The sequence below is a fragment of the Vanessa tameamea genome, chromosome 27, assembly GCF_037043105.1.
Source record: "Vanessa tameamea isolate UH-Manoa-2023 chromosome 27, ilVanTame1 primary haplotype, whole genome shotgun sequence".
NCBI lineage: Eukaryota > Metazoa > Arthropoda > Insecta > Lepidoptera > Nymphalidae > Vanessa > Vanessa tameamea.
This window is the reverse complement of record NC_087335.1, coordinates 2,663,516-2,678,578: the sequence shown is the minus strand read 5'-3', so window position 1 is coordinate 2,678,578 and position 15,063 is coordinate 2,663,516. Positions and strand designations below refer to the sequence as shown.

The window sequence follows — 15,063 nt, the reverse complement described above, 5'->3', positions numbered from 1 at the left end:
CGATTTACAAAATGACTACGCAATAGTACATCATACTTTCGATAATTATAAACGATTGAATTTACAACAAATAACATATTTAAAGGGCTTTTGCTGCTTTATAATAAATTATGTTACAACGCCATCTAGCAGAAGTTACAAATATCTAATCACTAGGACTCATAGACAAAAATTTAAATAAAATATACCTAGTTTGATGTTTACCTTTCAAAGATGGCGCTTATCTGATATTTTTTTTTACTAATCAATTTTTTTTAAAGAACTTTAACTTAATAATCAATACCAAATTTCGATCGTAATACCAAACCTTTCGACATAAAGCATACTTTTACTAATTTAAATTAGAACTCTTAATTTTTTTTCTTTTTTCATTAGTTATTGAATCACATGCTTTTTTAACTATCACGAAGCTAACATCACGATTATTATAAAAGTAGTGTGTAAAAATAATTGAACTAAAGAAAAGTAAACAGTACATATAATTATATATATTTATGATAATATAATTATAATTAAGATAATTGAATTGATATGATTTGTGGTTAGGTACATAAATTTATTTTATATTGGTTATTGATGAATCATTATGACAGAGGTAAAATTTTGGTTTAATTATAAAATAACATGATTTTTTTGTGTTAATTAATAAATGAACAAATGCATTCTTCCTAAAAATCATATAATTATTTTTTTCACTGGAATCCATTACTCTTTTTTTAGTATCTATATAATTTTTTACAATTTTTCCTACATTATATTATATTTACAAAAATTATGAATTAACATAATATTATCTAATAAAATATCACAGACAAAAAATATTTATGTTTCAACTTTATCTTCACTAATCTGTGATGAAATCCATGTTAAGGCCCATTTTAAATTAGTCAACATATATTTAAGGGCTTTTGTCCAATGTTCCTCTGAATTAAATTGTATTTTAATCGAATAAGCGTGTGGAGGGGATGCTGTATCTTCAATTTTGCCTTTATCTATTCTGTAAGGCAAGCAAAAACCAGTGTTACCCTTTTCAACTTGTTCCTTGAATTGTTGTAAGCAATCTAAAAAAGCAACCATTGCTGCATCAAACTTTGTATCCCATAGAAATCGAAATCCCCCAGAACCATATAATGGCAATACTTTCTGATCTTCCAGCACCTCAATGTATGAATGATTGCCATATGGTATTAATCTATATCTCTGGAAGCAGAAATTAATCTTTCTAGCCAATGAGGATAAGAGTAAAACAGTCTGCCCCCATGCTGCATTAATTTCTGACCAATCAACAGGAGCTGTAGGCAGCCGTCCAAGCCTGAAATTATTTATTATACCAAATTGGCCTGAATCTGATATATGAAATGTTGCTTTAAATATGTTTGTCTTCTTGAGCTTCTCCAATTGAGCTTGCGTGTAAGACAATTGACATTCATAGAACTTCATTTGATCTTCCGTCGTCATTAAATCCTTTCTATACCGTGTGTATTCTCTCCAGTATATATCTTGCTCCACTTCTAGTCTCTCCTTTTCTTTCTCTTGCACCTCTATCTCATCTTTCATTGCCTTCTCTTCTTTTTGTAATGCTGATAATTCCTGTAACAATCTGTTCTGTTCTTGTTTCCAATCCTCAAGCTCCTTTTCAAGGCCTTCTAAATTCAAATCTTCTTTATCATCTTCTAATTTCTTTAAATAATCGTTGTAGTCCTTCCATTCAGCCTCTGTCTGTCGCAATTGATTATCCATTAATTCTAGAAGCGTATCTGTACATTCGTCACAAAGGGGGTGGTCGACATCAGAATTATTTGAGAGTAAATCGTATAAAGTCGCCTTGACGTGTAATTGGTGACCTATAGAGGTGGTCTCCCAGCCATCTGAGATGACCATGAACCCATTAGCTCCATTACCTGATTCGGACATACGGAAAGGCGGGACATAGTGCTCTAAGCTAGATGCCTGTAAATCTAAATCTGCCTCGTTGTTTCGTCGAATCTGGAGTGTTAGATCAGCTATAGTATGTTCTCCGAGGTTATTTAAAGACTCGTCGAGTTTCAAAGGCTGAAGGCATCGCTGACAAGAGAAATTGACGAAAGATTTCGTGTCACTCATTATAGCGCAATATTTACCACTATTACATGAAAGAAAGACATTCAAACGAACTGTTTTAAATATTTTATAGATCCAATAACTTTATGTTAGAGTAACAGTTCGTTTTTTGTTATGTAATTCAATGCCTTTGCTGTTAATTTAATTAAAACTGTTGTATAATTTTGAAAACTTATAAAAGTAGATCAAACAAAGACTACTTCCGACTTGCGCAAAATATTATTTATCAAATTGTCATCTGTCAAAGTCAATTCGTCAAATAGTTCGTCAGTGTTACCAAATTATTTATATAATTTCTACCGTGACTGTCAGGACCATCTTTCTTACCAGTCATGTTCAATAAGATACTAATATTTTCCTAACCATATATGTAACAAGAACTTAAATTTGTAGATAAACACATATACGTCAACATGTCTTGTAAAGAAATAAATCACTATTACCTACTTTAAAAACAAATTTGATATGATAATGTACAGACAAAATTTTGTAATTCGTAATTTCGTTTTGTGTTCATAGACCGAACATCTCCTGTTTTCCTATAATAAAAAAATATTTGACTTTTTATAAATATGTTTAATTAAATAATATGAATTATCATAGTAACTATTTATTATTATTAGATTTATTTTGAAAACAATTTATCTTATATAGTTATATTATATGAAATAAACATACTTCGAAACTGTATAACCAATAACCGTAAAAGTTTGCACATATATGTTTTACATAGCGAATCTTTTAATGCTAAGCACTTTGTAATAACTCATCGCTAGATGTCGCTGCATATTCAGCGTCTATAACTTTCATCTGAATATCATCAGCCATGACAATTTTATAAATGCAAGACGTCTGCCGATATCGGTAAAAACAATTTCATTTCTAAATTGCCAATAAAACTAAATTGTTATTATTTGATAATTTTATTTAATAAGATTTTTAGACTAGAATATAATGATTAAGTTTAACAGCACCGTTATATTTACATTGATATGATTTTTGACACTTTTGAATCCTGCAACTGAACAATATGTTTTCTTAATACTAATCTAATAAAAGAACTAACAGTGATCATAGGAATAGCAATAATTATATTTATAAAAGTAAATTTTATACAAAAAAGTTGCAAATATATTAAAAATTAAACTTTTATTTATTATATTTTGAAAATATAATGGCAAGATAGCATAGCTTGATTTTTTTATGAATTTAGTATGTTTATAATTATTTGTATGAATACTATTCTAGTTACGGATAATAATTTACTAATAAATGAATAATAAAATTCAAGTAGATTTGGCTATTAGTATGATACAAGAAACGCATTTGATCATACATAATATATACTAGTTATATATATAGCTATACTACTTAAAATATTTTAATTAATCTTATATTCAATATACTTTGGAACAAACTTTAAAACATAAATATAGTAAGGTTATAAAATTATACATCTATTACATAATCTATATACAAATTGAAGGTGGTTTATAGGAGGTACTATATGATTTTAAATATGACACTGTTTTTGAAAAAATAAAAGCTACTAAAACATTTTTATTTCTTCATATAGCAACACTGGTTCAATGTGAATTTCCATGCAAATAGTGTGAGGCGTCCTGCAATTTATAATAGCTATTTGGGATAAAAGACTGGGTCAAGCCTCCTTGAGAACCGACGTACTGAGCTGGTACGAGCATTTCACTGTAACAAATACAAAAATTACTTACATACTCAATGCTTGGAATTCATATGTTCTATGAAAAATTGTCTATCTATAGAACATTTTGTCTGATTTTACAAAATTTTTTTTAGTTTCCTATTAAAAATAATATTATCTACACGCGTAGCTGCTTCTACATCAAATAGTTTCTTATTACCTGAGTATATGATTTTACATTACGTATGTAATGATGGCAAGGATTTTTTTTATTTATATGTAGGCGTGCACATAGTCCACCTGATTGTAAGTGGTCAACTACATATTGGTGCTTTAGGAAATGATTAATGCCATTCCTTGCACACAATGCGCCGCCAACATTTGGAACTACGAATGTTTTGTCCGTTGTAACCAGCAAACCTATAGTTACATTAGCTCACGCACCCTTCCGACTGGAATACAACAATACTAAGAATTGCTGGTTAGCGTTATATGTGTGATGACTGATGAGTGGGACACTAAAGTAACCAAAATCAGAAATGATTTTGACGTTTATTTTTTTTTTTTTAATTATTATTATTGATTGAACAAGGCAATTGTTAGACAGACATGTGTTGATAAATCTATAATAAAATTTATGCATCATTAAAAAAACTGGCATTTTTACCATTCCGAAATCACTTGCCAAGTCACCCTCATTAAGGCGTCATTAATCAATGCTACAAAGGGCCACATGTGTAAGGGTAGTCTATTGTTTTTATATTTACTGGTCGAAAGATCAGGCTGAATAATGTAGTATCGTGTTAAAATGTGCGCTTTCCTACAAGGGTCAAGGATACTTTGTTTTTATTAAGTCTCAATTCTAAAATGTATATTAACATACTCCAAATAAAGGTTCTGGTTCTTTCACATTTTTGTGTAAGCTTTGAAATATTCTTTGATGCAGATTGTTTTTGTAAGCAATTTTCGCCACGTTTCTTTACAAAAACAAAAATATTTATTTAAAAAAAAATAATCAAATTAAAACAAATTGCGTCGATTTCCGAAGTCGGAACGCTGAAGATGTAGATCGTCAATAAAAATAAAAAGTACGTGTATGCACGTGAATAATAATAATAAATTTTATCTTATTAATAAAATAATAACTGTTATTAAGAAAAATGACATTTCTTATTTTTTTACCACAAGTATAGCTCTTTCAATTTTCAAATAATTTACACTTAATTAGCGGTTAGCGTTAAAGCGTGCAACTTAGGAGTGATACCAAATCAAATCAAATCAAAAAATTATAAATCAGTATTATGGACATACGCAGTAGCATAATACTCCATAATACTGATTTATCGACTGCAACATTTATGAATCCGCAACAAATATTTGATAGCAACAGTTGATATGCTCTAACCGTAATAGCCCCAGTGAATTTTAATTTGCTATATATATAAAAATTATATGTATATATATATTCAATTTTTTATAAAGGTGTTAGAGAGCTCTTACTTAAGACGTTCATAATAAAGTATGTACTCACGTCTAAAGTGATAATATAAATATAATAATTAAATAAATATAAACAAAACCCTTAAATCGTCATTTACAGAACTATATTGAGTAAATTACTCTTTTCCAAAAGTTGAAATACATTACGTTAGTCAAATACAATTACATAGATACTTATATTATATATCCTCTCCGAAAGTAATCAAGTATTTGATTAATAATTTTCAGCTAGTGTATCTATATTAATATTATAAAGATAACTTTATAAAAATTGTATAGTAATTGTCCGTTGGTATGTAGGGATGTAATCTCCGTAACTAATCCAACAATTCTAAAAATGTTTTCACTACTGATATAAATTATACATTATATTTATATCATACCATTATATTTTTTAATAAATTGCGAAGCCGGGGGGAGCGCTAGGTATTTTTTCGACTTTCGTTTTTTTTTTGTGTCAAATTTAATAATAATAAAAAAGAGTTTTATTTTTACTTTATAACTTTACTAACTAAAAAATGTTGCCATATTCGTAAGGAATTCGTACATTCGACAATACGACAGTTCGTAGTCACGTATTTAGACTCGTAAAAATATGTCACAAAAAAAAGTAATGGACCACACACTCTGACCTTGAATTTAATACTAAACAAAGGACCACAGATGAAACAATCGTTGTTTGGTTTATGGTAATAAAAATGGCGGGTATTAAGTGCCTTAACATTATAATACAAATATTTTAATCTATATTGTTTATAAATCACATTAATTGCGCGTGTGTGTGTGTACGTGTGAACGAAAAAGATTTTTCGATTTTTAAAATAATTTTCATCATAATTATTTAGAACACAAATACGCCTCCTTCTAGTGTCTAGTTAGTGAAGCCACAAATTCCGAGTTCCCAATATCGTACTCCAAGTCGGGCTATTAAAAAGTTATTTTAAAGGGGTTTTTCCCTAAACTCCCCGTGGCAACTCCATTTCCTCCAATCATAAAGATTAAAGTCCTCCCTTAACACTTTCCAGTCGTGTTGGAGTTGTCGATCATCATAAAAATAGTAACTATTGGGTCTCACGCTAAACTTTTTTTTTTCAATTTTTTTTTTACGGAATTTTTGGAACACAGGTTTTGTTTTGATTTCATTTCATTGTAAACTGCAAGTCAATTATATCCATTTGGCGCCAAAATGGTGAAACCTCTTTTAAATGAAATTTTTAATATCAAATAGTATAAATTAGTTCAGTTAGTACTGGAGTTTGTCGAAACCAATTTGCTTTAATTTTGTTTACGTTTTTATTTTTATTCTTATACATCCATAGCGCCGACCTCTAACCAGCCAGTAACTTTTTTCAAAATAAATTATTTGTTAATTCGTAACAATTTAGTATATCGCCATCAAGAATCTTCTTTAATTTTCTGCACATCTAAGGCTGGAGCTCTTAAAAAATGAGATCATTTTTTATGTGCAGCAACCCCATAATCAATATATAAATATTTATGATAACCACTGGATTTATTGGCAATTTTGAGGGATGACAAAATTAGGAAGATGAATGTTTCTTTATTTTCTTTAGTTTTTTTTATTTATTTATTGTGTATCGAAAATTAATTCCCTTTATGAAAAATTTCGACTATGACGCGACATTTTTTATATTGCCTAACAAAAGTATAAACTTACGGTCTATTACTCTGCTGGGGAGTTCTGTCTCTCTGTCTTCTATTTTTGAACCAGTTCGAAACTTGAGTCAGTGTGAGACCAGTCTTCTGGGCGAGCGCTCGCTTCTCATCTGGTGTTGGATATCTGGAATTTAATTTAATAAAATAAAATATTCTTTATTTAGGTAGAAAAAATAAAATGTAACAGCCTGTTAATATTCCACTGCTGGGCAAAGGCCTCCTCTCCCTTTTTAGGAGAATGGTTTGACTCACGCTACCACACTGCTCAAATCCGGGTTGGATACACGTGGCAAAATCTTATCCACCACGGATAGTTTCACGAACTTTTCCTTCACCGCCACGCGATAAATTTTAAACAGTAATTAAACGTATATAAATTCAAAGTTGCTTATTCGAAACCGCAATCTTCGGTTAAGTCAAGTGTTCTAACGATTGAGCCATCACGGGTTATTCAAGCAGGCTCTTACAAACACATGGAAACAAACATGAAATCTACAACAAACTTGAATATCGATTAAAAAAGCTAAATTAAGCAATTCCATCATAAAAACATACATTATATTTGCCGCTGTTTAAAACTACAACAATAATTATTACGATCATTTACGAGAGTTCATATTTCTAGATATTATAAAAAGATCGTTGTTTTATTTTTGTTTAACGCGCGCATCACTGAGAACCCGTTTAATATTTTGAAAAAATCAAAATAATCTGAGCCGAGAAGGCCCACTGTTTAGAACGCGTGCATCTTAACCGATGATTACGGGTTCAAACCCAGGCAAGCACCACTGAATTTTCATGTGCTTAATTTGTGTTTATAATTCATCTCGTGCTCGGCGGTGAAGGAAAACATCCTGAGGAAACCTGCATGTGTCTTTTCACCGAAATTCTGCCACATGTGTATTCCATCGACCCGCATTGGTTATGTTAATGTAATCTAAAAATAATCTTTACTCAATTAGGCTCATAAAAGTACTTTATAATCGTCATATTACAGTATTGAATTAAACGAGTTGGCCGAACCGCTCTATTCAAAGCTTAGACCAAGTTAAAAAGACATAAATTAGTACCATATTGAGCGTGAATCAGTGGTTTTTGGTTGAGCATTATTATAATATAGAATTCAACGTGCAACGTACGTGTCCTGAGATTTGTGGCGCATTGGCGTGAGAGGGAATGGTCAATATTACTCACAGCGTCAATGTCTATGGACGGTGGTAACCACTTATCATCAGGTACCCCATTTTCCGTTCCGCCTAACTATTACTAAAACAAAACCGAAAGTAATTTTAAATATTAACTATAAAAAAGCGTTTTAACTACAATTAAACATAAAAAATAACTTTTGACGACCTCCGTGGTCGAGCAGTGTGTACACCGGTTTTCATAGGTACGCCACTCCGAGGTCTCGGATTCCCGGCCGAGTCGACGTAGAAAAAGTTCATTAGTTTTCTAAGTTGTCTTGGGTCTGGGTGTTTATGGTACCGTCGTTACTTCTGATTTTCCATAACACAAGTGCTTTAAGTACATTCATTGGGATCAGGGTAATGTATGTGATGTTGTCCAATATTTATTTATTATTTATACCGTTAAGCTATTAAATGTTCGACACTAAATATAATACACACAATATTTACCGATTTCTATAGTAACAGTCTTTCAACGCGTTTCTACTCTTTTCTTTAAAACAGTAAACAGTTTCTTCACCGTCCCATATCGTCTTTGGCAGAGGATATTTCTTCCTCAGCCTATATTTATCTACAGCACCTAAAAAAAGTCTACGAATTAACATAATGACATTTATTACCTTTGACAGTTCTATGGTTTAAAAAGTAAAATGTCTTAATAACTTTATTTATGAGGCAATGGATTAAAACTGCAAGTAGACGTATAAAAATTTTAAGGTTATGTTTATTTTGCAAATACCCAGAAAACTAGAAATATTATATAATCTAATTGTAAAAATGTTTTTATAATTACTTATTAAACATAAATTCTGCCCTTATTTAATAAATAAACAATGTATAGTATAAATAATTTAGTATCCATAATTATGATGTAGTACTAATACAATAATCCTGATAATGAAAATTGCTAGACATTTGTTTATTTATAGAATAACTTACCCAAGGGTCTTCCCCTAACTTTTTCGGCTTCCTTGTAATGAGCTTTGAACCACAGCTTTTGAAGGTCGCTATGATGACGTGGCGGGAAAGGATGCTTTTCCAGTATCGCGTATAGTTCTTGAAAAACTCCATGATGAAAAGCCACAAGCGCACGCGCCCTAAAATTTTTTTTTATATTACCAATTTTTGTTGTGTTTTTTTTTGTATTTCAAAAATTTCAAACATTAATCGACTCGATTGTACTACTTTTTATTTAAATAATAATGAGCAAAAAGAATATTGTAAGCCTTACTTACTTACTTTAACACCTTAGTTTATTAAAAAACAAAAAGAATTTGCATTGTTTCAAACCTTAACACTGTTTCGTTCCCTCGCAACAGCTCCGTCGTTGGCAAACTCCATAAAAATGCCGCCAATTTTTCTATATCGCCTTTCTGTTGTAAAGCTTCGCACACACATTGCACTTGCTCCGAATTGAAATTTAAACATCTACGCATACTATTCTCATTATCAGCAAAGTATTGTTGTTGTCTATCTCTATCATTATTCACGACATTTTCAAAAGCATTATTTATTTCTATTTCCACCATCGGATTGTTCTCGTTTTGAACATTTTTCATAGATACGTCATTAAAGTAGCTCGAGCGTCGGTCTTCGTTATCGATTTGAGAAAAAAAGTTATCATTAATTGGCGGCAATTTAAGTTCGAAATTTAAATACTTTTTGCTTCTAGGCGACAGATAGTTTTCGAAAGAATTCTTATTGCTTTCTTGTAAGTAAACCTCCTTCCTGTCATCTGTTCGGACCTTTTGTTTGCATGAAAAATATTGTTTCTCAGCAATGTCAGGTTGAGTGTAAAAATTTCCATTTTGCTGTTCGTAAGGAAATGATGGTAACGACGTTTCAGACTCGCTTGTCAAATCGCTGGATGGACTGAGGCGGTCTGAACAAGTTTCCATATTTGTGGATTTCATCACAAAAACAGTTCTTATCTGCAACAATGTATTATACATTACTAACAAAATTTATACGACAATAAAAATAAAAAACATATGAATCCAATAATTAAAAATAAAAAAATATTTTTATGATATTATCTATTCTGGCTTGCTTTTTATTTGGATTAAATATGAAATTAAAATTGAACTGAAAAGAAAAACCAGCTAAAACAAATATGTATATATAAAAATTTAGTTATAAAATTTAAAAGTCTATAGTTTAATATTTTGGAATAATAATAAAAAATATTATTTTATTTATAATTCGAAAATTGATGTTTACTGGAATCGATTATTCATTTTGTTAATTAAGATTTTATTACCTGTGGAAAAAGGAAAAGAATATTGGCGGGTTTTTACAAAACATTACATTTGAAGGAAATAAAAATGGCGGGTTTTCTAACCCAACAGAGATAGATACAATTCATAAATTGATGAAATAACAATTAAGTATGACTCTTTGAAAACTAAAAACGTGGGTATAATACCTATTATTATGTAAGTAATTTGAAAACATTTAACATTTACAAAAAAATTATGTAAACTTGACAGGAGCAATTAAAATGGTCAATGGTTATAATTTAATTGAAAGAAAATAAACCCTACTGAAATTTAATTTATTCATTCAAATTATCTGCATTTATTTCGGTGCATTTAACGATAGAATATAAAATTTACTTTTATTTACTTGCCGATATTTAAAAAAAAGCTAAATCTCGAATATTTCAAAACGGATTTCCTCTATCGAGTAAAAAATATTGTATTTAAAAATAACAAACGGAGAATACGAAAATATCGATTGTTTCCAAAACATCCCGCGACAACCGAAGCTATATTTTAAACCGGAATTTCTTTTAAAAACAAAAGGCATCACTTGAAGCCTTTATCAGCGTATGTCTAGAGAAAATTAAAAATGTTAATTGAAATTAAAATACAGATGTAATATATATATATATTCTAATACTTTAAAAAAGGTAATAATTGTTTGTTTGTATGTAGGAGTAATCTCCAGAAAAAATAATCCAATCAAAAATCAAATCACTGGTAGAAAGATACATAATTTTTGAGTGCTATAAGGAAGTTTATTATATGTCTATCCGTTTATATCCTATGATTTTCCTGATTAATAATTTGCACCCGTGTGAAGATAGGGCGAGTCGCTAGTGTGTGATATTTTATTGGCGCAAAAATTTACAAAAAACATTTTTTATTTTGAAGTACATATAATTTCTTAGGGCGCCATAAGAGCAAAATGTCTGAGTAGAATTTTAGTGAAATACTTCTATTCGACGTTTCAAAAGGAAACATTCCTAGCGTTTTACTTTCATCACGTATTCAATACACGACTCTTGACTCTTCCTTTTTAATCTTAAATTAATAATACATTATTACTGCCTTACAAAACAAAGACCCGCCGCGTCTAAACGCGACAAACTCAAAAACTACCGAATTTTCAAACGATTTTCACCAACGAACGGAGTGCTTTATGCGGAAAGTTATTTATAATTTATTAAAGACTTGTGTAAATTGGCTGAAATAGAACCATTATTGTCGTAGATGTTGTAAAAAAACATGACAACTGGAAACTTTATAGGCGTGCGCCGCGTAAAAAAAATAGAGTTACATGTATCAATATATCAAACGCTTTAAATATCATGTAAAGTCTTAAATATTTCAGATAAATGACAAGTACCCCCGATGGGAGTGGGAACGAGAACTAGTAAGAAACTCCGTAGGTAATATCTTTCACCAAATTACATCGTATTAATCATGGCGAGCTTCTTGGTCGTTGGTACCATCAAGAACTCAACATATGCCGCCAGTAATATTTAGGATTGTTGTGTTCTGGTCTAAAGCGTCCATGCGTCCATGAAAAAGATCTTACTGGGCAGCAAAAATAATGTCTAAGTTGTTATATTCTTATATTTTTATTACATAGTTTTTTTTTTTTTACTTTTATTTCCTTTTAATGAAATAGTTATTTTTATTTAAATAGTTTTCAAATTAGGTTAAGATGTTGATTGTTTTCTTTTTGTGCATACTGTGTTCTTCTTTAAGTAATTGTGACACTTAGAATATAATTTTACTTTGTTATATTATATGATTATAATCAGTGTACACATTGTTGAAGAATCAAATTAAAAAAAAGGGCTGTATAACCAAACAGGCACAAGGAACATAACATTTTAGTTCTCAGGGTCAGTGGCGCTTTGGTGGTATGAGAAATAATCAGGTGATATCTTCGCACACGGGCACAAAGCCAAGTGAAGACTGCCTCACCTGTATCATCTTTTTATAAGTCAATAGAATGTAGTCACATTTCACAAGGTTTTTTTTTTAATTTCACTTATTAGTTTGGTCGAATCTTGCAACGGAGGTTCATACCAATTCACCCGAACAATAGAACTTAAATTTGGAATATATGCAACTTCATTTACGATACTATAATAAGGTACTATGAAGTTCATCTCGTGATGGATGGCGACCATTGTAACTTCTTAAATACTCTACATATATCCGTCATTAACTCGTTGAATTTATCTTAATATGTAGTATAGACCTATGATATCCAGGGTCTCGTAGTGAAGTCGAGAGTTAGCCAAGAAACTCCTCATAAGTATAATCAACTTAACGTCATCGAATTCAGGATCTTTTCTTCGTTTTAATTCATGACGTATACAAAGCTTATTTTCTTAAAAGTATCTGTATGTATTTTATGATTAAAGTAAGGTTATTATTATTCCGGCAAAGCTAAACCGCCGTAACTGTTTTAAGAACGTTGGATTATCAATAATAAATACGTTACAAGATTACTTAATTAATTAATAACTTTATTTTAATTGTAATATTTTAGTAAGAGGACTATAATCCTGTGTATCTACCTTTTTAGGTATCGATGTAAATAATCCCCAGTAATAAGTTTTAATGTTAATGTGCAACTATTTTACGACATTGGCGGTGACATAAAATTAGATATTGCATACCTAATTACCTTTTTAAATTAACCGCATATACTTCTCCTATTACGACATACCTACTAAAAGAATTCCCGTTGACATCGTGTTTTGTTTATTAAAAAAATTCGTAAGCGTAAAACATGTTAGTAAAAGAATAAGTATTACTTTTTTTTCTAGTTGTATAATCTATAGTAAAAGAACGCACAGATATTTTTCAAATTTTAGATTATTTTTTGTACGTCTATGCCCCAGTATTCGTATTGTAACAAATTTTAAAATACTAAAACAAAAATAGACATTTAACTATATATATATTATGTACTCAAAATTATTCCTATTTCGATAAAATTTTATTACATAATATAGTTTATGTATTATTTATTTTTGTAATATAAACAAAACTCAACAATAAACTTGCCGTGAAAGTATATTTTAAAGTGTAATAAATAAATATAAAAAGTATAACAAAATTCTTACCCCTTGTTCACTATACCCAATATTGCACAAAACATCAGTCACTATAATTATTCATTCACAATTCAACACAAAAAAAATGTCTAAGAATGGCACATCCTCACTCAATGGAGTCATGGGGTCAAATGACAAAATATTTCATACAGTACCGTCTGTACCTGAACGAGAGGGGTTGTGTGAAAGAGATACGAGATGGGCGGAGTCCGGGGCCCGGTGTCGATTTTCTTTTTAATTTTTATAACGACCTTTTTGGTGGAACGCCTTTTTACAGCCAGGTGTGTTTGGTTGGATAGGTTTATTTTTTATTTTAAATATTTTACAAACGCTTGACGAAGTAGGTTATACATTTGGTTTAGACTCGGTTGGTCACTGCTTCAATCCTCGTTCATGACAAATATGAATATTGCATTATATTTTATGGTTTTTTATAAAATATTATACTAAAATATATTTTCTTCATAATATTTTTTAGATAATTAGAAAATAATTTAACATTGATTTTCAATTACTTTGTAATATGTAATATTATTCTTAAATACCATACCTAAGTTTTGCTTAAACTGTAAAAAGGGTTACTATGTGCATAGAATACTATGATTAGAAAAACACTTTAAAGGTCGAGACATACAAAAAAGACATACATTGTTCTTTAAATACAAACAGCTTCAATATATAATTTTAAATGTCTTCTTCTGAAGATTATCATCTATGAAATATATATTAATTAAATAATTCAAAAAACGATCTGACTGCTATCTAAACTACGGAACTCATTATTGTTACTTTAAAACCGAATTTTAATAAGTAAAACATCTTATTTAAGACATACATACATACATACATACCTAATTCCTTTTGACTTATATCTCAAACAAACTATTTTAACCGACCGATATTTCATTGATATTATTTTTTATGATGGATGATGAGGCCATAATTATACTATTCCGTGAATATTTCAGACAAGCTATTATTTTTTTTTTATGATATGGGTAGACGATCAAACGGGCCCTCTGATGGTAAGTGGTCAGCACCATAGACAATGGCACTGTGAGAAATAATAACCATTCCTTACATCGCCAATGTGCCACCAACCTTGGGTAAAGATGTTAAGTCCCTTATGCCTGTAATTACACTGGGTCATATACCCTTCAAATCGGAACACAACAATATTGGGTACTGCTGTTTGGAGGTAGAACATCTAATGAGTGGGTACCTTCCCAGACGGGCAACGGACGGACAAAACACTACCACCCAGTTAATTACCAATTAACCACATTAATAATTAAAATCGATTATATATATTATTGTTTAAGAACTACAGTTCTCTGAGAGACAGACAGATAGAAGAATATAAAATAACCAAGAAAACGGATAATATGTACATTTTCGATTCAGTTCCAAGACCAAAATATATAAAAAAAAACCTATCGACATTATACAGACTTCCGTAACAAAGTTATTCGTTAAATTAAATATTGCGTTTATGTAAAAATTCTCATTCGATTTCGCAAAAAAATCTTGTGTAGTACAGTTTTCCGGAGTCGTGTGTCATACTTGGAAATGTA

General features: G+C 30.2%; 2 protein-coding genes across 2 annotated transcripts; both read right to left on the bottom strand.

Moving 5' to 3' along the window:
• Nucleotides 1-691: 691 nt before the first annotated feature.
• Atg6 (Autophagy-related 6) lies at nucleotides 692-2,331 on the bottom strand. The gene has a single exon (XM_026628250.2). The coding sequence runs from the start codon at nucleotides 2,101-2,103 to the stop codon at nucleotides 823-825; it is 1,281 nt and encodes a 426-aa protein (XP_026484035.1). The 5' UTR covers nucleotides 2,104-2,331; the 3' UTR covers nucleotides 692-822.
• A 947-nt stretch (nucleotides 2,332-3,278) lies between these two features.
• On the bottom strand, nucleotides 3,279-13,618 carry LOC113392078 (homeobox protein ceh-33-like). The gene is made up of 6 exons (XM_026628356.2): nucleotides 13,499-13,618; nucleotides 9,418-10,058; nucleotides 9,067-9,224; nucleotides 8,578-8,707; nucleotides 6,942-7,064; nucleotides 3,279-3,807 (listed from the first exon to the last, which is right to left on the bottom strand). The coding sequence occupies exons 2-6, from the start codon at nucleotides 10,038-10,040 to the stop codon at nucleotides 3,687-3,689; spliced, it is 1,155 nt and encodes a 384-aa protein (XP_026484141.1). The 5' UTR covers nucleotides 10,041-10,058; nucleotides 13,499-13,618; the 3' UTR covers nucleotides 3,279-3,686.
• Nucleotides 13,619-15,063: the final 1,445 nt, after the last annotated feature.

Coding starts and splice junctions, on each gene's coding strand:
- Atg6 (XM_026628250.2), bottom strand. CDS start 2,103: ATGAGTGACACGAAATCTTTCGTCAATTTCTCTTGTCAGCGATGCCTT.
- LOC113392078 (XM_026628356.2), bottom strand. CDS start 10,040: ATGAAATCCACAAATATGGAAACTTGTTCAGACCGCCTCAGTCCATCC. Junction 9,225..9,417: donor GGGAACGAAACAGTGTTAAG/GTTTGAAACAAT, acceptor AAAAAATTTTAG/GGCGCGTGCGCTTGTGGCTT. Junction 8,708..9,066: donor AGTTAGGGGAAGACCCTTGG/GTAAGTTATTCT, acceptor GACTTTTTTTAG/GTGCTGTAGATAAATATAGG.